The sequence below is a fragment of the Podarcis muralis genome, chromosome 14 (genome assembly GCF_964188315.1).
Source record: "Podarcis muralis chromosome 14, rPodMur119.hap1.1, whole genome shotgun sequence".
Classification (NCBI taxonomy): Eukaryota; Metazoa; Chordata; class Lepidosauria; order Squamata; family Lacertidae; genus Podarcis; species Podarcis muralis.
Window position 1 is genome coordinate 53,541,797 of NC_135668.1, and position 22,375 is coordinate 53,564,171.

The following is a 22,375-nucleotide window of genomic DNA, read 5'->3' on the forward strand; positions in this document are numbered from 1 at the left end:
GCATTGCACAATTTTTAACTTGCATGATTTGCTCCCGCGAGCTCGGGTGATTGACGGCTGTGGGTTAGGCAGATTTGCGGGGTCGATAGCAGAACCATTCAGCTGCCGTGAGCTCAGTGGAGCCTCCACGACCAGAGGCAGCCTACCCCTCTGTTGCAGGTAAAGGTAAAGGGACCCCTGACCGTTAGTTCCAGTCGTGGCTGACTCTGGGGCTGCGGCGCTCATCTCGCTTTGCTGGCTGAGGGAGCCGGCGTACAGCTTCCGGGTCATGTGGCCAGCATGACTAAGCCGCTTCTGGCAAACCAGAGCAGCGCATGGAAACACAATTTACCTTCCCGCCAGAGCGGTACCTATTTATCTACTTGCACTTTGAGGTGCTTTCGAACTGCTAGGTTGGCAGGAGCAGGGACCGAGCAACGGGAGCTCACCCCATCGGGGGATTTGAACCGCCAACCTTCTGATCGGCAAGTCCTAGGCTCTGTGGTTTAACCCACAGCGCCTCCCGTGTCGCAGGAACCTGGAGCTAAAAAAAACAAAAACAGGAACAGTGCCTGCTTAGCAGTTTTTCAGGTTGCTTCCAGCTGGCCGGCTGTCGGAATCGCAGCCCCTGTCCAGTGGCAACACTCCCCCCCCCTTGCCCACTGACCCTCTGCAAGGAAATTGGCCTTTTTTGAAATGTGGTTCTTTGGGGTTGGCTAATTTTGTAGGAGCAACTTCTCCTCCTCGTCTTCTAGGAATGTCAGCAATCCTTCTGTGAAAGCGAGGTGGGTGGGGACTCCTAGCCCTTCCTCCCCACCCCTCCCTTGGGAGTCTGATCTCATCAGCTCAGCTTCCCCCCCCCCCTCTTGCTTTGGTAGCTGTTTCACTTGCCTAATTTGGTGCGCCTCTGCCTCGCCGTGCCCTGATTGGCCATCCGGGGCAGGGAAGGAAGGGGGGGCACTTTTTGCAGATCCTAAGTTTACTTTCCTTTCTGGAAACCGGAGCCTTGGCTCGCCTCTCCCCTTCCTATTCCTCCCCACACTTAAGGGGCAGGGCTTTCTAACTGCAAGGGAACAGAAACCAGAGGCAGCCTGGCAGCGCCCAGCAAACGATCCCTTGACCCCTTCTGCCTCTTGCCCGCCTCTCTGTTTACTTCCCAGAAATCTCCCCTCCTCTTTGCAAAAAGAACCTCTTCCGTTTCTTTTTTCTCTCCCCCTTCTTGAAAGTTTACATTTCTTTTTTCCCGGCACCTGGAGAAAAGTTGAGTCAACTAAACCCAGCCCAGCGTGCTCCCGTCAGCCGTTCCACTGTGGAAACTGCTGCTGCTTTGAGGAATTATTATTAGACTCCGACTCCTCCTCTTCCCCTCCTTTCCCCCTTCTTCTGAATTTCCTTTTTTCGATTAAGCAATTAATTTGCTTTGCCTCCACGTTTTATTCCTGTACCGCTTTGTACCTTAAAGGAAAATAACTCAACGTGGTTTGCGGCACGTTAAAACGTCAAATGAAACAAACCCAGAGGAAAACAACAGCTGGGTTGGTTAGAGCGTGGCTCTGAGAACGCCAAGGTTGCAGGTTCGAGCCCCGTCCTGGGCAGCAGCTGAATATTCCTGCGTTGCAGGGGATTTGGACTAGATCAGGGGTCAGCAACCTTTTCCAGCCGTGGGCCTCTCCACCGTCCCTCAGACCTTGTGGGGGGCTGGACTATATTTTGAAAAAATAATGAACGAATTCCTGTGCCCCACAAATAACCCAGAGAGGCATTTTAAATAAAAGCACACCTTCTTTTTTTCCTTTTTTTTATTTTGCTAGATAATCTTTATTAGTTTTTTAGTTACATACTATACATACACATATTACATTACTTTTTACATTTATACCTGCTCCTAAGAGCTGACTTCCCTCCTTCCTTCTTCTGGCTTTTTGTGTTGTCTCTTAATTTTTCACATTGTCTTTATCCAATTTGTATATAATTGTCCTTCTTCCACATTTGTCCATAAAATGTCTGTAAACAAATAAATCTTTCTATATATACAATTCTTGTTGTCTGTCTATATTCATTTACAAATACTGTTAGTTACATTGGTCACTTGATACATTTTTACTTCTTATTGTTATTATTGTCCAGTAAATTTCTTTGTATTTTCCCATTATGAGGTTTATTTTGATTCTACAGGTTTCACCATTTCACCTTATCTTTCCTATATATGGCATAAAATTTTCCCAATTCTTTTTGAAATGTTTTGTCACCTTGTTGTCGAATTTTCCCTGTTAATTTAGCTATTTCTGCATATTCCATAACCTTGTACTGCCACTCTTCTAATGTTGGCACTTGTTGCTGTTTCCAAACCTGGGCCAACAACAACCTTGCCGCTGAAGTTGCATATAAAAACAGTTTCTGGTCATTCTTAAGAAAGAATTCGAAAAGCACACATTCTACTCATTTAAAAACACCAGGCAGGCCCCACAAAGAACCCAGAGATGCATTTTAAATAAAAGGACACATTCGACTCATGGAAAAACACGCTGATTCCTGGACTGTCCGTGGGCCGGATTTAGAAGGCGATTGGGCCGGATCCGGCCCCCCGGCCTTTGTTTGCCTACCCTTGGACTAGAATCTGCGGTTCTCAACTGGTGGGTCCCCAGGTGTTGTTGGACTACAACTCCCATCATCCCTGAGCTCTGGCCTTGCTAGCTAGGGGTGATGGGAGTTGTATTCCAACAACATCTGGGGACCCACAGGTTGAGAACCGCTGGACTAGATGATCCAATGCAGTTGTCTACCGGTATGAAAAGCGTATGAGTATACAGGAACCTTATCTGGGCCAGATTGAGAAGGCGAATGGGCCGCATCCGGCCCCCGGGCCTCAGGTTGCCTACCCTGGACTAGGTGATGCTCAGAGTCCTTTCCAATTCACTATGATTCTATGAAACTCGGGCTTCAAGGGAAATAGTTCAGGTCCTTCTCTAAGGGACATCCTCCCAAGACCTGGGAGACCAGAGTTCGAGAACGTAGGAAGTCAGTGGCCCTCGCGGCCCAGCATTCTCTTCTTGCAGATGCCCCGGGGGGGGGGGGAAACCCACGCTCCCCCCGGGGTCTCCAGCAGCTGAAATATTTGCCTCTGACGGTCATCGAGAACCCTCCACACACACACAAAAAAACTTACTCCTTTTTTCAGGGTTTCAGTGAGGGAGGAAATGACTGAGCCCCGCTTGCTTTGTGCTTTGTTTCAGATACGGGGCGTGCATTTTTGTGGTAAAAAATAAAGCATTAAAAAGGGGATGGGGAGCTTGTATTGCCATGTTGCACAACTGAGAGAAATGTGGAATTCGGCCTTGCAAGAGAAAGCCAATAGAAACATCCTGTCTGTGAGATCATGCTCGCTGAGGACGGCCAAAACAGCAGCCGGTTTCAAGCAAAGATTTTGCAGACATTAGGAGGCACTTTTGGTTTTTTTAGGTTGCTGGCGGGGGGGGGGGGGGGGAGAGAGAGACAGTGCAAATCAGGCCCTTTCGGGGGCTCTGGTGTGGCCTCTCCACAATTCTGCCTCCTTCCAGAACCAAATCAGCTTCAGGACTCGATAGTCAAAACAAGCTAAAACTCTGCAATGGCTGCCAAACGCAAAGCTTTTGAGCCAGCCGGTTTTAAAAAACCCCGTTGAAGTTCTTATTGCCTGAGAGGGAGGAAGAAGCCCTTTGCAGAGAGAGGGTGTCATCCAAAACAGGCCTAGTGCTCAGCAAATTCATTGCAATATTTTGAAGTACAGTGGTACCTCGGGTTACATACGCTTTAGGTTACAGACTCTGCTAACCCAGAAATAGTACCTCGGGTTAAGAACTTTGCTTCAGGATGAGAACAGAAATCGTGCTCCGGCGGCATGGCTGCAGCAGGAGGCCCCATCAGCTAAAGTGTTACCTCAGGTTAAGAACAGCTTCAGGTTAAGAACGGACCTCCAGAATGAATTAAGTACTTAACCCGAGGTACCACTGTATTAGCACTTTACTGAATTGTGTTGAGTGTTCTGACAAATTTGTTGTTGACACTTGCTCAGTTTATATGTTACCGTGTTTGACTCTGTAGTTTGCGTTTGGGTCCCCGCTAATGTTAGCAATTTTTAAAAAATAAATTTTATTAGTTTTTTAACATATCATTTTCAACAATAATTAAACATACTTTTATATCTTACACAGTTTTTTTTTACTTTGTCTGAAAATTTTCCAATCTATTCCCTTAATTTACATTTCTTACTTTCACTATTACATTTAGATCTTATAACTAATATCTCTATTCGTTCTCTATTTTGCAATGTTTCATATATTCCTCCTTATAAAACTTCTTGTAGTCCTACTAATGTAATTTGTTGATTACAGTTGCTCACAGGTTTCGAATCCTTTCTGTCTTTTTATCTAATTCTGCGTAGTCCATTAATTTTGTCTGCCTTTCTTCTTTCGTCGGACCGCTGATGTTAGCATTTGTTGCTGGAAAAGCAGAATGCAAATATCAAATCTGAATCAGCTCAGCTGGTAGCGTGTGAGACTCTTAGCCTCAGAGTCATGGGTTTGATTCCCCACATTGGGCAAAAGATTCCTGCCTTGCAGGGGGTTGGACTAGATGACCCTCGTAGTCCCTCCCAACTCTGCAATTCTAGGATTCTCTCGTTTCCTCTTTGAACTGGCCTTAACATGCAGCAGGCAGAACTGGGATGAAGGTGATAGCACAGGCTGTCCCACTTCAGATGGGGGGGGGGGGGGAGAGATCTCACTTTCTCTTAGGGCTCCCCTGCAAGAAAAAAAGTCAACTCAGGAGGGCCCTATCTCTGTGTGCCTCCTCCAAGGGAGCAGAAAGGGGAGAAAAGGCCTTTTCTTTTTTCTTTTTTAGATCATCTTTATTGGTTTTTCAGTTACATACTCCACATACACATATTGTATTACATTTTACATTTATATTTGCTCCTAAAAGCTGGCTTCCCTCCTTCCTTTTTCTGGCTTTTTTATATCGCATCTAAATTTTTCGCATTGTCTTCATCCATTTTGTATACAGTGGTACCTCGGGTTAGCTGACAGTAGCTGTAAATGAATATAGACAGACAACAAGAATTGTATGTATAGAAGGATTTGTTTGTTTAGAGATATTCTATGGACAAATATGGAAGAAGAACAACAATACAGTGGTACCTCGGGTTACATACACTTCAGGTTAATTCGTTCCGGAGATCCGTACTTAACCTGAAACTGTTCTTAATCTGAAGCACCACTTTAGCTAATGGGGCCTCATGCTGCCACTGCACAGTTTCTGTTCTCATCCTGAAGCAAAGTTCTTAACCTGAAGCACTTTTTCTGGGTTAGCGGAGTCTGTAACCTGAAGCATATGTAACCCGAGGTACCAGTGTATTGTTGTTCTTCTTCCATGTTTGTCCATAGAATATCTCTAAACAAACAAATCCTTCTATATATACACAATTCTTGTTGTCTGTCTATATTCATTTACAGCTACTGTTAGTTACATTAGTCACATTGTACATTTTACTACTTACTATTTTCATTATCCTGTAAATTTCTTTGTATTTCACATTATGAGGTTTGTTTCAGTTCTACTGGTTTCACTATTTCACCTTATCTTTCCTATGTACGACATAAATTTTCCCCATTCTTTTTCAAATGTTTCTTCGCCCTCTTCTCGAATTTTCCCCATTAAATTTAGCTATTGCAGCGTATTCCATTACCTTCTGTCGCCATTCTTCTACTGTTGGCAATTGCTGTTGTTTCCAAACCTGGGCTAATAATAACCTCGCCACTGTGAGAAAAGGCCTTTTCAGTGGTGGCCCCTCGGCTAGCAGATTCGCTTTGCCAGCTTCTTAGGCACGAGGCAAAGACATTCCTGTCTTCCCAGCCGTTTTAAACTTGATTTGCAGTTTGATTTTTGGCTTGTTTTCAGCACTCAACTTTTAGCTAGATGTTCTCGATTGTTTCTGGTCCATGGTTTTGTTGCTTTAGGTTTAGGCTGTTTCATGGTGGTTCTTAATGTTGCAAGTTGCTTTTCCCCGTTAAAAAGATGAATACGTTTTTTAAATGTATATCTTAGAAAACAAACCCGGCAACCAGATTGAGCAGATTGACCCTAGACCCTCTAAACCTAAGTTTTACGTTCAAGGAATCTATGTGGTTTTGTTTTGTTTTTCCCCACGTGGGGACCTGGGACATCTGTGCCAACTTGAACGCTTCTCCTGCAAACTCTGTGAAATGCAGGTAACTGCGACGATCGTGGGCCGGAAGCCACACAGGTAGCTTTGCCAGTATTGCAACAGCAGCTGCCCTGAACATATTGGAGTTCCCTGCGTGGACCACAGAGGACGGCTGCATTGGTGGCTCGTGAGAAAGAGGGGAAACGAAACTCTGCAGGAGCTCGCTGTCAAGGGAAATGAGTGACGCGGAGCCACAGAGCGTGAAAGGGGGAGGCCGGCTTAGATTTGTGTTCATCTTCGAGTCTCAGATCAGTGCAGATTTGATTCTCGAGATAGCTTACATTCCAAAAAAAAATATGCTTTCAATATAATTGCCTTGCCTTCTCCCCGGAGATGCGCGTCCTTTGCAAATGTCCGCGGTCTTCAGATGTGTGCATTCTGTTTCTCGTAACGCATGTCTAAATTGAATTGTGCCCTAATTGGAAACAGCAGGGTTTTATGGGGAAAGCAGAGGCTGGAATTGCTCAGATTATCTTCATTGCTCGCTTGCTCTTTCTTTCTCGTTTGGGTCGTGTTTGGCAAAGCCCGCCGGGAGACTCTGTGGCTGGCGTGTCACATTTCGATCTGGCGTATCGAAATGCTCGTCAGGATCGCTGGCTGTCTCGGGCTAGCCGGTGGCCGCAACACGATGAAGGGCCATGTGCCAGTTTCTGTCGCCTTAGGCAGGCTTTAAGTCTGTGCTAGGTTTGATTTCTGCCTTAGTTTTGCACCTCTAAAATGGGAGCAAAGGTAGCCTCCCCAGAGTTCATTGTGAGAATGAATAATGCGCTTGATAGAATACAAGGGTCCTCTAACGTGTATCTCAAGTGTGTGCCGTGCAAATAAAAGATGTCATCTAAATCCAGGACGGGTTGGGATCTGTGTTCGAAATTAGCCAGGCACACACTGATACCCCTTCCTGTAGAATTCTATCAGTTATGTTTTATCTGCACAATCGGAACGAATTTCTGGAACCAAATTGCTTTTTCTGTGCAGCCTGAGCACGAGCAGTCACCATCAAGAAAAAGAGGTCGGAATAGGCCAATATATATGTGGACTGTCGCTGGATAAAGCGACTTTTCTTCTTTAAGTACTCAAAGCTCTTAACCTAGCTGAAAGTTGTCATCTGAACTAGCCAGATATTCAACTGAGAATCAATCACGGTCAGTCCATCACTTGAGAAATAAGACTTTTAAGCCGTCTTGTCCCAAAATGGCAGCTAGACATTCCATTTTTGGCAACTTCAATCTTGGTTTCAGGAGCTATTTGACTCCTAGCTTTATATATCTGAGTTGAGATCTGTGGCTCGCCAGAGGTTGTAAGACTACAAATCCCACCAGCCCCTTCTGGCACAACCGCAAGCACTAAACCAAGAACAAACCTTAGTGACAGCTCATGGTTTGTTGGGAGCAAGTCAACTACAAAGCTTTGCATTGAGCAAAACCACAGCTTAGCTTTTGGGGAGCAATGACAGCAGAAGGGCTGAACGAATCAGGCTGTGTTTTCCTTCTAGCTGGCTCTGTCCAAGCAATAGTTTGGCTTGGCATCGCATACGGATCAGAGCAGTTGAGGACCCCGGCATAGCTCGAGGGCACAGAGCGCATCCTTTTCATAGCAAAGGCTTCTGGTTGCGTTGCCGTTTCACCGAATCCTAAGCAGCCAGGCTAGAATAGCCCTCTGCTTGAGAGACGCCCGGGATCTGTTCAGAACACAGAGAAGAACTAGGCTCAAAGAATGGCTCCTTAAATTCACTCTATTTAGCCATTCACTACATTTGCATCCCATCCTAACATGCAAGGAGTTTGGGGAGCTTTTGGAGGAGGGCTGCAGCTCGTCGGTAGAAAACATAAGAGAAGAATGGCAGATGAAGTAGACGGACTATACTGAAATGGCTAAAATGACCGGAAGGGTCAGAAATCAGGAAGGCCAAAATTTTAATAAGGAATGGGAAAAATTTATAACTTATCTTAAAGACCATTACAAGCAGTTAAAAACATTACAGTAGAACCTCTTCTTACGACCGCCTCTACTTGGGCCCGATCCAAGTTGCGACCGCAGCAAACCTGGAAGTAAATACCAGTTTTGCCGCGATTCGCACATGCGCAGAAGCGGCTGCTGCCTGCACATGCACAGAAGCGCGCCGCCGCCAAATGCACATGCGCACAATGGCACTTCTATCAGAGACTCGGATCGACTTACAGATGGACCTCAGAAACTGATTACATCCATTAAGTAGAGGTTCCACTGTATTAGGATTAGAATATCACTTGTAGTTTAAGGTTGAATTCTGGACACAGTGGAGATGCAAAGGATTTGGACTGTCATAAAAGATGCGGGAGGAAATAATAGGACCCACAGAGGGGAGGATGGAAGTCCAGGATAGATAGAGAGATAGGTGTGTATATATATAGATATATAGTGAGAGACGAGACTCTTAATCACAGGGCTGTGAGTTGGAGCCCCATGTTTTGCAAAAAGTTTCCCTTATTTCAGGGGGTTGGACTAGAGAACGCTTGGGATCCCAGTTCTGTGATGATTCTGTGATCAGGCCCATGGCCCACCTAATCCAGCATCCTGTTCTCACCGTGGCCAAGCAGATACCTGTGGGAAACCCACAAGCAGGATTCGAACCCAGAACCCTCTCCCGTTCCATGGTTTCCAGCCACTGATATTCAGAAACATCTCCCATCTGCGCACAGCCACTGCGGAGAGTAGCCATCTATAGTCCTTTCCTCCATAAATTTGTCCACTCTGCTTTTAAAGTGGCCATCGCTGTTTCCGGTGGAAGGGAGTTCCATAGTTTAACTATGCGCTCTGCGTAAAGAACTCCATCCTTTTTATCTGTCCTGAATCTTCCAACATTTGGCTCCATCGGACGGCCGTGAGTTCTGGTATCATGGGAGAAGGAGGAACGCTCTCCTCTCTCCACTTTCTCCATGCCACACATATGTTCACAAACTCCTATCGTGGTGCTTCTTACTTTCCTTTTCTCTAAGCCAAAATGTCTCCAAGGCTGCCACCTTTCCTCACAGGGGAGTCACTGTATCCCCTCCCACCATTTGGGTTTCCCTTTTCTGAGCCTGTTCCAGATCCACAATATCTCCCTCATCTTGGTTGTTGGGTGTTACCCCTTTTTGCTGCATAAGAATAAGTTGTTGTCGTTGTTTAGTCATGTCCGACTCTTCGTGACCCCCTGGACCAGAGCATGCCAGGCACTCCTGTCTTCCACTGCCTCCCACAGTTTGGCCAAACTCATGCTGGTACCTTCGAGAACACTATCCAACCATCTCATCCTCTGTCGTCCCCTTCTCCTTGTGCCCTCCATCTTTCCCAGCATCAGGGTCTTTTCCAGGGAGTCTTCTCTTCTCATGAGGTGGCCAAAGTATTGGAGCCTCAGCTTCACGATCTGTCCTTCCAGTGAGCACTCAGCGCTGATTTCCTTAAGAATGGATAGGTTTGATCTTCTTGCAGTCCATGGGACTCTCAAGAGTCTCCTCCAGCACCAGAATTCAAAAGCATCCATTCTTCGGCGATCAGCCTTCTTTATGGTCCAGCTCTCACTTCCATACATCACTACTGGGAAAACCATAGCTTTAACTATACGGACCTTTGTCAGCAAGGTGATATCTCTGCTTTTTAAGATGCTGTCTAGGTTTGTCATTGCTTTTCTCCCAAGAAGCAGGCGTCTTTTAATTTTGTGACTGCTGTCACCATCTGCAGTGATCATGGAGCCCAAGGAAGTAAAATCTCTCACTGCCTCCATTTCTTAAGAATAAGTACTTGGGTGCTAGTTTGGTTTTATTATTATATAGCCTTATTTTTCTATTAGAGATGTACCTTTCTACCTCTTTCTCTCCCCCCCCCCCCCACTGGCAGTTTTCTCTGATGTCTTTTTAATTGGCACGGCAAGCTTGTTAACCTGTAGACTGTATTCAGTGCATAATGGAAAGTTTCTAAGACGATCTGCTCCCATTTCCACGTTATCCTAGACCACAGAGCTCTGATTTCGCTGGCTTGGGATGCAGTTCCATTTTTTGTTCCGCGAAGCAAATGCAGAGGCACATGTGTCTGTGTCTCGTAGACCAAGAATTGCGGATGTACATGAATAATTCTCGGTCTGTAGGACAAATTGACACACAGAGAGAAGCGAATCACAGCTGGCTGAGTGTGTGATCAACATCTCCGGGTGGAATAATTTTTCCTGCCAGTACAGATTCCAAGAAATCACAAGTCTTGCTGTGAGCAATAGGGCTTACCCCTGAGTAGCCTTCCACTCAGACTGGGCAGTCGGACCAGCAGCCCCCCCACCCCCCACCCCCAATGTCTTGCAACCTTCTTCCCGTCAGAGATGCATCTGGCACCGACATTGTGGCGTTTTAGTCATGTGCTGAAGATGCAGAACTTTATCCTAGCCTTTGACAGCTGACAGACAGACAGTTGATAGCTTGATAGATTGATGATAGATAATAAATAATGGTAGATAGACATGTGCACAACATATGACCTACCCTTCATTCATTCATTTATACCCCACCCATCTGGACTCTTAATTTGTTTTAAGTGATTTTAATACTGTACAGTGGTACCTTGGTTCTCAAACTTAATCCGTTCCTGAAGTCCGTTCCAAAACCAAAACGTTCCAAAACCAAGGTGTGCTTTCCCATAGAAAGTAATGCAAAATGGATTAATCTGTTCCAGATTTTTAAAAACAAACCCTAAAACAGCAATTTAACAGGAATTTTACTATCTAACGAGACCATTGATCCATAAAATGAAAGCAATAAACAATGTACTGCAGTCACACAATCAATCCGTCGCTGAACTGGGTTCCACACAGTCACAAAAAAAACAAAAACGAAAGACCCGCAAAAACAGACAGACCTCAGCGTAACACTCAAAATGGAAGTGTGGCACTCAGATCGGAAGCATCACACTCAAAACGGAGCACGTTTGGCTTCCAAAGAAAGTGCTCTTCAAATAGTTCGTATATTTCTTCCAACCTTCTGTAAATCTCTGGTCCCACAGGTTTCAAATCCTTCCTGTCATTTTGTCCAATTCTGCGTAGTCCATTAATTTTGTCTGCCATTCTTCTTTCGTCGGAATTTCTTCTTGCTTCCATTTCTGGGCTGCAGGGATATCTTTCAAGAACGCCCAGGCTGCGCTGCAAATTCAGAGGTGGGCACACAGACACTGATGCAAAAGGCTTGGCCTTCCTCTCTGCACTGTGTCTTAGCAGGCCTTGTTTCGGTAGAATTAGGAGCTGCGACAGCAATTGCCTCTACCCCAAACTTGCATTTTGCTTAGCTTTTCGGTGCCTGTGTTGAAAAGCTGAGCTTTGTGGAGGAAGAATAGAAGATAGACAGATAGGCATAAATATATCACAGAATAAACATTGATGGTGCCAGTTAAACAGTGTCCATCGATTTTATTATTTACTTCCCTATTACATTTCTATCCCACTTTTTTCCTACAAGGAACTCAAGGTGCTTCTCATGGTCCTCCTCCTACTTTTTTTTAACCCCCCACAACAACCCTGTGAGGGAGGCCAGGCCGAGGGGCAGCGACTGGCCCACCCAGTGAGCTTCATGGCTGAGTGGCGATTCGAACCCTTGTCTCCTCGCCCAACACTCTAACCACTGCACCACGCTGCCTGTTGTGGATTTTCCTGACCCTTTGCCAAGGGCATGGAGCGAATGTGTGCTGTGCACGACTGTTAAGGGTGCTCTGAGCCCGGCTTCAGCTGGGGAGGGCGGGATATAAATAAATTATTATTATTATTATTATTATTATTATTATTATTATTATTATTATGTTCATAGTACTTATCCTGCCGCCTTCAGCTGTGGATGCTGAGGGCTCCTCCTTGCGGATGACTGGCTAGCCGAAAGCCCACCCTCCGCCCCGGTGCTGAATTGCCCCATTGCAATTCACCCCCCTAAAAGCATTCCTTCTCTCCCCATTCCGCACCCAGTCCAATCTGTTTGATCATCTGTCTTGACCTGCTTATGAATCCTCCCAGTTGCTCCTGTTTTGTCTGGGAGAGGCAGCGGTTTCAGCAAGCAGTCATTATTTTTCTGCTTTGTTGCTTGGCACACGTTCTCACTCTCTCTCTCTTCCCCCCAGCCCCTTCCTCCAGATTTATAGCTCGTGCCACGAGTGCCATCTTGTGGCATTTTTCCTCACTGTGATTCTCCGCTGCTTTCATCGCATGTTGCTGCCGAAATCTCTTGCAGCAAAAGGGAGTCGCTGCTGATGTGGATTAAGGAGTCTGGTATCAAGGCCAGCAGCTTCCAGATTCTTTCTACCTGTCCCCTGTGCAGGTTCTTGTGTTGGAATACAGGGACGCGCATGGCGCTGTGGTCTAAAGCACTGCGCCTCTTGGGCTTGCCGATCGGAAGGTCAGCAGTTCAAATCCCCATGACGCGGTGAGCTCCCGTCGCTCAGCCCCAGCTCCTGCCAACCTAGCAGTTTGAAAGCACACAAGTGTAAGTAGATAAATAGGTACCGCTCTGGCGGGAAGGTAAACGGTGTTTCCGTGCGCTCCGGTTTCTGTCACGGTGTCCCAGAAGCAGTTTAGTCCTGCTGGCCACACGACCTGGAAAGCTGTCTGCGGACAAACACCGGCTCCCTTGTCCTGAAAGCGAGATGAGTGCCGCAACCCCATTGTCACCTTTGACTGGGCTTAACCATCCAGAGGTCCTTTACCTTTACCTTACCTTGCTTGTGTTGGAACCACAGGTGAACCGTTCCGGAAGTTCTGCCACACGCCCTCTTGGTAGTCAAGGTAACTCCACAATTAATAGGTAGTTGTTGTAGCAAGGAGCTCATATAGGTTTATAGTCACTCGCTTTGATATAAGCTAATTGGCTGGCTTTGATGCTGTCCTTATCTCTGTGGGGTTTGGTGTGCTGGGCTCCCAGAAAGGGGAGTTTGGGTATTTGCCACCTACGCCCTCATCTGGTCAGTAGTGCTGGAGACAATCTGGTTTTTCAGCTTCATGGCATATCACCAGCTAAACATCGTGACCTGCTGATATATCACGTCTGAAATAAAGATGAAGCTGTTATTCAACTTCGTGATATATCACCAGCTAAACGTTGTGATACACTAATATATCACAAGGTCTGAAATAAGCTTGGAGCTTAATAGGGGCCTTGACTGACTTCAAAGTTTTTCCCACATAGTCATTTTGTGTGGCGCGCACACATCAAAAATCATGAAACCATATCATGATATGTGCTTGAAACCAGTTTTTGACAATATATTGCCCAGCCCTGATTCACAATATATCCACCAGGTCAAAAACCATGAAACCGATAATCACGATATGGACTTCAAACTGGTTTGGGATGATACATGGATATATCGCCCAGTCCTACCAGTCAGAAGTCCTGGGAAGTCCTGGCCAAAGTGATATATTATGCTTGATGTTATAAGGAATATATCAGTGTTCCCTTGGGTCTGGACAAACCATCTCCTTGCTGCAGTGTCTATCTGTAAACACTCAGAGACCTAGCAGGCTGGTTTGCTGTAAGTGTCCCCCTTTCTCTTAATAAAGCCCTGGACCGATTCACAATATACACAATGCTACTCCCAAGACCCCCTTACCGCAATCAAAGGCCAGTGGGGCCACAACGTGGGATACGAAATAAACCCTACCCAGTGGATTAACTGTGGGGTCTAAGCCTCCCTTCGAATCCATCTCAGCCCAGAGAAGGGGACTCACCTTAATTCTTACCTGTAAGGTAAAGGTAAAGGGACCACTAACCATTAGGTCCAGTCGTGGCCGACTCTGGGGTTGTGGCGCTCATCTCGTTTTATTGGCCGAGGGAGCCGGCTTACAGCTTCCAGGTCATGTGGCCAGCATGACTAAGCCGCTTCTGGCAAACCAGAGCAGCACAAGGAAACGCCGTTTACCTTCCCACCAGAGCGGTACCTATTTATCTACTTGCACTTTGACGTGCTTTCGAACTGCTAGGTGGGCAGGAGCAGGGACACCCCGTTGCGGCAATTCGAACCGCCAACCTTCTGATTGGCAAGTCCTAGGCTCTGTGGTTTAACCCACAGCGCCACCCGCATCCCTATTCTTACCTGTAGGTGGTACCTAATGCCATGGAAGCTGGTGCTGATACACTCAGGAACCTGGCCTGAACCCTGGAGAGGTTGCACCTCTACAGGCATATATGTATCTGCTCTGATCTTTGCAGAAAAACACGGAATATTGTGGCAGACTCGAGGTCTGGGTTTCCGAGGTTTTCCTCCGTGTCGCTGAATCTTCACCTGGTCACTTTTAGGATTTCTTCGTTCCAGGACTGGGTCAGTCGTCCAGCTCAGAGGGCCACATTGAAACCAGGTCAGGGTGGAGCGGGAGTCTTCAGGGCACAAGATTTGTATGTCGTCCTCGTGAATAGGATAAAAGGCAAGCAGTAATTGGCAGACCCCCGCGGTAATTACTTTTCCAGTATTTGAGGGCAGCAAGGTATTAAAACATTTCTTGAAAGCCCCCGAGAAAACTCTGAAGATACGGACTGGAGAAATGATGAATATTGAACAAGCGGTGGCTTCGTTCATTTCCGTCACTTTTCATATATATTAATTTCTGCAATCGGGAGGGCAGAGCTGAGATTCCCAGGAGAAACACTAAGAGGGACATGGGCTGCCCAGATACATTTTGAGGGTGGTTCTGCATTATTTAGCCGGTCAGGAAATCCAGCCTCCTTGTCTGTTGATTTTAACGTTGGTCTGCGAGCAGTGGGACCCGGTTTCAAAGATTTCCTGGGCGATCTTGGCTCAGTGACTTGCCCAGCCAGCGTACCTGGTGGGGTTCTCTTGAGAATAAGATTGTGGTGGATGCTGCTCCTGAGCTTTTCTGGAGAAATTGCAGGGATTAGCCATGGGATACATCACTGTTCCATTTCTATGATGGTTTATAAAGCCGTAAACTACTTGGGACCTGAATGCTTAAAAGTCCCAAGGATGGCAACACAAGAACGGGGCCTTTTCTGCAGTGGCTCCCTGTTTGTGCGATGCTATACTGGGGGGGGGGGGTTGCCTGGTGCCCTCATTATATATCACCAGGAGAAAACGTTTGTCTTCAACAAGGCCTTTGACCTGATTGACATCTTTTACCCCTTTTTAAATGGGAGAGGGGGAGTTCATTGGTTTGGGGGGTGTTTTTCTGTTCTTGTTTTTATTACGTATTCTGTGTTTTTTATCTTGTGTTTTTATTCTGTGATATACAGATGAAGGGCAATATACAAATTTAATAAATCACCGTACAGTGGTACCGTAGTTCCTTGGTACTCAAACAACTTGGAACCCAAACTCTGCAAACACAGAAGTGTTCGGTTTGTGAACTTTTTTCAGAAGCCAAACGTGCTCCGGTTTGAGTGTTATGCTTCTGGTTTGAGTGTTACGCTGTGATCTGTCTGTTTTTGTGGCTCTTTTGTTTTTTGTGACTGTGTGGAACCCAGTTCAGCCAATGATTGATTGATTGTGTGACTGCAGTACATTGTTGATTGCTTTCATTTTATGGATCAGTGGTCTCGTTAGATAGTAAAATTCATGTTATATTGCTGTTTTAGGGGTTGTTGTTTTTTAAAGTCTGGAACGGATTAATCCGCTTTGCATTACTTTCTATGGGAAAGTGTGCCTTGGTTTTGGAACGCTGATGTGTTAACCTGTGTACATTGCTTCTGTATATATGCAATAAAGCCCTTCCAATCTTCCTTAGAATCATAGAATCATAGAGTTGGAAGAGACCACAAGGGCCATCGAGTCCAACCCCCTGCCAAGCAGGAAACACCATCAGAGCACTCCTGACATATGGTTGTCAAGCCTCTGCTTAAAGACCTCCAAAGAAGGAGACTCCACCACACTCCTTGGCAGCAAATTCCACTGTCGAACAGCTCTTACTGTCAGGAAGTTCTTCCTAATGTTTAGGTGGAATCTTCTTTCTTGTAGTTTGGATCCATTGCTCCGTGTCCGCTTCTCTGGAGCAGCAGAAAACAGCCTTTCTCCCTCCTCTATGTGACATCCTTTTATATATTTGAACATGGCTATCATATCACCCCTTAACCTCCTCTTCTCCAGGCTAAATATGCCCAGCTCCCTTAGCCGTTCCTCATAAGGCATCGTTAAATTCATTATCCTCTCTTCCTCTTCGTTTCATTGTCAATTTTGCCAATAATAAATTATTATTATTATTATTATTATTATTGCTTTTTCTCCACAGTGTTCCCAACTCGTGCCCAGCCAGTCCGCGTGGCGCTGGCTCCTCAGGATACCGCTTTGCACAGAATATTACCTCGGACCTGCAGCTGGTGGCGGAATATGCGGCCAAGGCAACGTCTGAGCAGCAGGCGGATGCATCTGGCGGAGACAGCCCAAAGGTACCACGAAACCTTCCCCTCTTCTTCTGCATCCTTGCAAAGGCCGGGGAGCCCGGCGTTCCATTAATCACTGCTAACGGCGGCAGCTCAGCTGTCACTTCCTCCCCTCTAGGGTCGCGATGGGGTGGGCTCCCTGGTTCCGGTACCAGACAGTTGAGTAAATTGTAGATGCATTCCTGCCAAAGGATTCCCCTCGAGGGTCGAGCGAGAGCTGCTTCTCCTGTCCAGCCAGGCAGGTTGGCGTAACATTGCATACAAGGTCTCTCTCTCGAGGGGGTCTTGCAAAAGCTGCAAGGGTGTTCGACTCGATGGCAATCTCAGCTTTTCTCCTTTGCTGGTTGAAACCATCGCTCTTAAATAAGATAAAAGTTGGAATTGCAATACAGTCATACCTCATGCTACATTTGCTTCAGGTTGAGCGTTTTCAGGTTACGTCCCGCGGCAACCCAGAAGTACCGGAAAGGGTTACTTCCGGGTTTTGCCACATGCGCAGATGCGCAAAATGACATGCAGAATTGTGACACGCGCAGACGTGGGTTGTGTTCTGCTCATGTTGCGAATGGGCCTCCGGAACGGATCCCGTTCGCAACCAGTGTACAGTGGTACCTTGGTTCTCGAATGGCTTGGCTCCTGGACAAATTGGCTCCCGGACACTGCAAACCCGGAAGTAAGTGTTCCAGTTTGCAAGCATTTTTCGGAAGCCGAACGTCTGACGCGGCTTGTGATTGAGTGCAGGAAGATCCTGCAGCAAATCAGAAGCCATGCCTTGGTTTTCGAACGGTTTCAGGAGTCAAACGGACTCCCAGAACAGATAAAGTTCAAGAACTAAAGTACCACTGTATCTTGAACGCACTGCATCAGGAAAAAAGACAAGAAGAAAGCAGTTTTTATAAGCAGAAGTGCAATGTCATAGAACTGCAGAATTCGAGGGGCCCCCAAGGGCAGGAATCGCACCTCAAGCATCCACGACAGGTGGTCATTCAACATCTGCTTAAAGGCTTGTTTAAAGGATTTTAAAAAACAGGTTCAAATCTCTGCTGGTTAAAATATCAGAGGTTGCCTCTGTGAGAGGCGTTATAAGAGGCATCGGCACAAGAATTTCTCTCCAGCATCAGATCAAAGCTCCACCTGGTCCGGCATCAGTGCCTTTGGGAAGCCTGCAAACAGGGCACGACCCACGCCTGTTGCTTTAATCGTGAGAAGACTTTATGCAATTAAAAAAGCAAAACAGAGCTTCTCCATCAGTGGCTGTTGGGTCACGTGGAGGAATCACGGTTTGGCCTTAGAAGCAGAGATATAGGGGATTTTCCACTGCGAAACTTTCATTGGGTGGGGGGTGGGGACACAGAAGGGTTGTTTGCTCTTGCCTTGGGACGCATCTGCCTTGCCAGCTGCCGTTGTGCTCAGCAAAATCTCCCCCAAACAGTTAATGAGCTGCTGTGCCACCAAAAACTCCTTTGCGTAATTGCAAAAATTTGAAGACACCAGCAGGATTGAAGTAAATCCTACAATGAGGATATATAGTAAAGAGTTAAATTGTGCGATTGGATTTGATATGGGATACCTGTGGAAGGGAAGGAAGGAAGTCGTAAGCTCGGAGGAACAAATAGGGTTTTTTATGTTTCTTTTTGTAATGTTGGAAATGTTGTTTAAAGGAAACCAATAAAAATTTATATATAGATATATAGATATATAAACTCCCTTGCGCGCCTGTCTTTTGTGCCGCCCTCCTGCAGGATGAGTCCAAGCCTCCGTACTCCTACGCCCAGCTGATTGTCCAAGCTATCTCGTCGGCCCAGGACCGGCAGTTAACACTAAGTGGCATCTATGCCCACATCACCAAGCATTACCCGTATTACAGGACGGCGGATAAAGGCTGGCAGGTGAGCAAGCGCCTTGCCCGGGGGGGTGGAGGGGGGGTTTCTGCGGAGGTGGAGCTCTCGGTCTCGCTCGAAACAAAATTCAATCCACCGCTTGGCTTTGGGGTCGTCATCCTCCTGCCTCTTTCTCCCCGCAGAATTCCATTCGGCACAACCTTTCCTTGAACCGCTATTTTATTAAAGTCCCGCGTTCCCAGGAGGAGCCTGGGAAGGGCTCGTTCTGGAGGATAGATCCCCCCTCCGAAGGCAAACTGGTGGAGCAGGCCTTCCGGAAACGGAGGCAGAGGGGGGTGTCCTGCTTCCGAACCCCCTTCGGGCCTCTCTCATCCCGGTAAGTTGTTCTTCTTGTTGTTGTTGTTTATATCCCGTCTTTTCCTCTGACATGGGCACTCAGGGTGGCTTACAGATAAAATAGCTAAAAAACATTGGGGTGGGGGGAGGCAGTCAATAAAAAGCAATTAAACATCAATAGAATTAAAGCTCTTGTGTGATCTGTTAAAACCTACAGGTGGAAAACATCATAGTGCCAGCTCGCTCCTTAGAAACACTCAGTTCCCAAAAGCTTCTTAGAATCAGAAAGGTTTTCACCTGCTTGCAGAAGGACAGCAAGGAGGGAGCCGGTCTGGCTTCCCCAGGGAGGGAGTTCCAGAATCTGGGAGCAGCCAACACCAAGAAGGCCCCCATGTCCTGTTTGTTTGTTTGTTTGCTTGCTTGCTTGCTTGCTTGCTTGCTTGCTTGTTTGTTTGTTTGTTTGTTTGTTTGTTTGTTTGTTTTTAACACGTTAACAGCTCAAACTTTGGTGTCTGGCCAGCATACCCCAAACTGGTGCCTGCCACGTGTTAGTGTGCTAAAATTCCCATCATCCCCAGCCACTGTGCTTAAGGCCAAAGAAGGTGGGCCTAAGCTTTGAATATTCCTTTAGGCTGCTTAGCAAATGAAACAGAGGGCATTAAGTTACAAAACTCAGCAACTGTGGTCACGGTGAGGACTGGAACCTTGGCTTTCTTTCTTCATTCATTCATTCATTCATTCATACATTTGCTTTTATTTGTATCCTGCCCTCCCCGGCTGAAACCGGGCTCAGGGCAGCTAACAATAATTAAATTACCTCCTAAAAACAAGTCAGGACCAAATTAAAATCCAATTAGATGACTTTCCGTAGGATTAGGGTTGGGAACAGTAAATGCTCATCAGGCCCAACTGTTTGTAAAGTAAATGGGTGAGGTTCTCCAGAGTTGCAGGGATGCGGCTGCTCTGCGCTGTGATTCTGGTTGCGTGATTCACACAGTCACCAGACCCACACAAATGAAGGAAAATCCAGCAAGTCCCATCTAGTCCAGCAGCCGGCTCTCCTAGTGCCTGTTGGGATGCGTCCGGGGAGACGGGGGCATTTGGCAGGCCCCCAGCTGGCTCCAACCGGCAGCCGGGCGAACTCCAGTTCCTGGAACAGCATCTATCAGCGACACAAGCCTCAGAGACCTTTAGAGACTTGGCACGCTCTTATCAGCAGAGTGAATAACTTCTCACAACGGAAGTGGCAAACAGAGACATGTGTAAGCATTATTTACAGGCGTTTATTCAGCATAGTTCAGGAACAAAGGGAAAAACATGTCTGCTTCCCTTCGTGTCCAAGCAAAAGCAATATACAAACGGAAGTTCCCAGCAAGCCTGTGCTGGAAGTAAACAGGCATATGACACACAAGTGTCATGCCTGTTGCCTTTTAGGGTGGAACGGAACTATATCCTAACATCCTCCCCCTTTTCCGTGTAACGCAGTGTTTCCCAACCTTGGGCCTCCAGCTGTTTTTGGACTACAACTCCCATCATCCCTAGCTAGCAAGACCAGTGGTCAGGGATGATGGGAATTGTAGTTCAAAAACAGCTGGAGGCCCAAGGTTGGGAAACACTGGTGTAACCTGTAGTACCTGTGGTTCAACCCAATTGCCACCTCTGTACATAAACCTTAAGTTGTTCTCTGTTAACAACCTTAGACAACAGATCTGCAGGGATTTCATTTCCTGGCATGTAGGACACCTGAATGAGCACACAACTAGGCGCCTTAGCTGAACCTCCCGCTGCCCTCGCCTTTGTCTCACTGCCTCCTTGCCTTCCAGGAGTGCCCCTGCATCTCCGACTCACCCTGGCCTGCTGTCGCCCCACACCAGTGGCCTACAGACCCCAGAGTGCCTGTCCAGGGAGGGGTCGCCCATTCCGCACGACCACGACTTCGGCTCAAAACTAGCCTCTGTCCCAGAGTATCGGTATTCGCAGAGCGCCCCCGGTGAGTAAATTGCGGCGTTTCTTTGCAGGAGAGAAGGAATTAATTACATTATTTGGTGTGGCAGCAGCTGCCCTTGGGAACTCCCCGCCCATTGACCTCACGCAGGCCCCTTCTTTGTATAGGCAACCCAAGACTTGCACGGGGGGGGAGGGTGTTCCTGGTACTTGCATGCATAAACCCACCCTCTTCTGAGTCCAAAACGATCCGCACGTCAATTGGAAGCGCGCAAAATGGTCACAGCTCGTACTCTTTTTGGCGCCTGCTAGAATCATTTTGGTGCAGAGATACACAGAATGCTGGTCTGTATTTTAATCTCCTTTCAGCCCACTGCAGATTTTTAAAAAAAGTTTTAAATATTTGGGGTTTGGGGGGTTATAATATTTTTTATTGGTTTTTAAAAGAACAAATTCAAAATAATAAAGGGGGAAAAACTTTTACCATATCCATATATGAGATTCTCTGAATCTCATGATTTCATTCCATGAAGAATTCATTCTGTGGAGGCTGCAATCCAACGGCAGCCAAAGGAACTTTGTTTTGGAGTAACACCAGTGCTATTTTTCTGTGGAGACACAAGGGGACGCATCCCCCTACACATTTTGTGAATCTAACAGGAAAAGAAATCCGTTGTATTTATTTTCCCTCATTTGAACTGTATTTATTTTCTCCCCAGTGGTGATTTTCTTGAGTCAAAATGAGAGTATCCCTAAACATTTTTTTAAGGAAAAAAAAGCACTGAGTTTATTATAAAATTATATATCAACCGAAAGATAATTTAATGAAGAATGTAATGCAATAACTTTTATGAAGGATTATTTATTACAACAGCGATAAATAAGTGGGTTTTTTGTTGCAGTTTGGGCACTCGGTCTGTAATGAAGGTTCGCCATTGCTGTCTCAGAGTCATTGAGCTGCAGCGGACAGGAGTTGGAGCCCAGCAGCTGCCCTGCTTTACCTGAGCGCTGGTGTTCTTGGGGTCGAATTTCCAATTTCCCTTTTCCTTTTCTTCCCAGGCTCGCCCGTGAGTGCCCAGCCGGTGATCATGGCCCTCCCTCCCCGGCCCTCGGCCCTCGTGGCCAAGCCAGTGGCCTACATGCCAGCCTCCATCGTGACCTCTCAGCAGCCTTCGGGGCATGCCATCCACGTCGTCCAGCAGGCCCCCACGGTCACCATGGTCAGGGTGGTCACCACCTCCGCCAACTCGGCCAATGGGTACATACTGACCAACCAGGTGCCGGCCGCAGGCACCCACGAAGCAGCTGGAGCCGTCTTGGACCTGGCTGGTGAGACCAGAGGTAGAGTAGCACTCTGACGGGATGTGGGTTCCCCACGGGGAACACTTCTACCTATCCTTTTGCAAACTGCTTTGGTAAACTCACAAAAAAACCCAGGGAGATTCAGCTGGCACCTTCATTCTACGCCTTTAGGTGCCAGGTGAAAACGTTCCTGTTTAGCCAGGCCTTTGGCTGGTTGGCATCCAATGCCCTTTTAAAATTAATCAAGTGCCCAATCCATCTGTCGGCCAAGAGATTTAAATCTTGGAACAAGGCTACCCTCGAGTCCTTGCGGATTAGGCAAACCAGTTAGGAGTGGGGTACATCTTCAAGCATGTGGGCAAACTCTC

The 22,375-nt window shown here is 46.8% G+C and overlaps 1 protein-coding gene across 1 annotated transcript in view; it reads left to right on the plus strand.

Annotated features, from left to right (window-relative positions):
• Positions 1-22,375, plus strand: part of FOXK1 (forkhead box K1) — an 85,199-nt gene that overhangs the window by 51,957 nt on the left and 10,867 nt on the right. The window contains exons 3-7 of the mRNA XM_028705627.2: positions 16,434-16,590; positions 18,327-18,473; positions 18,608-18,801; positions 20,585-20,751; positions 21,765-22,046. Coding sequence (XP_028561460.2) covers positions 16,434-16,590; positions 18,327-18,473; positions 18,608-18,801; positions 20,585-20,751; positions 21,765-22,046 — 947 coding nt within the window. The remainder of the gene's footprint in view (positions 1-16,433; positions 16,591-18,326; positions 18,474-18,607; positions 18,802-20,584; positions 20,752-21,764; positions 22,047-22,375) is intronic.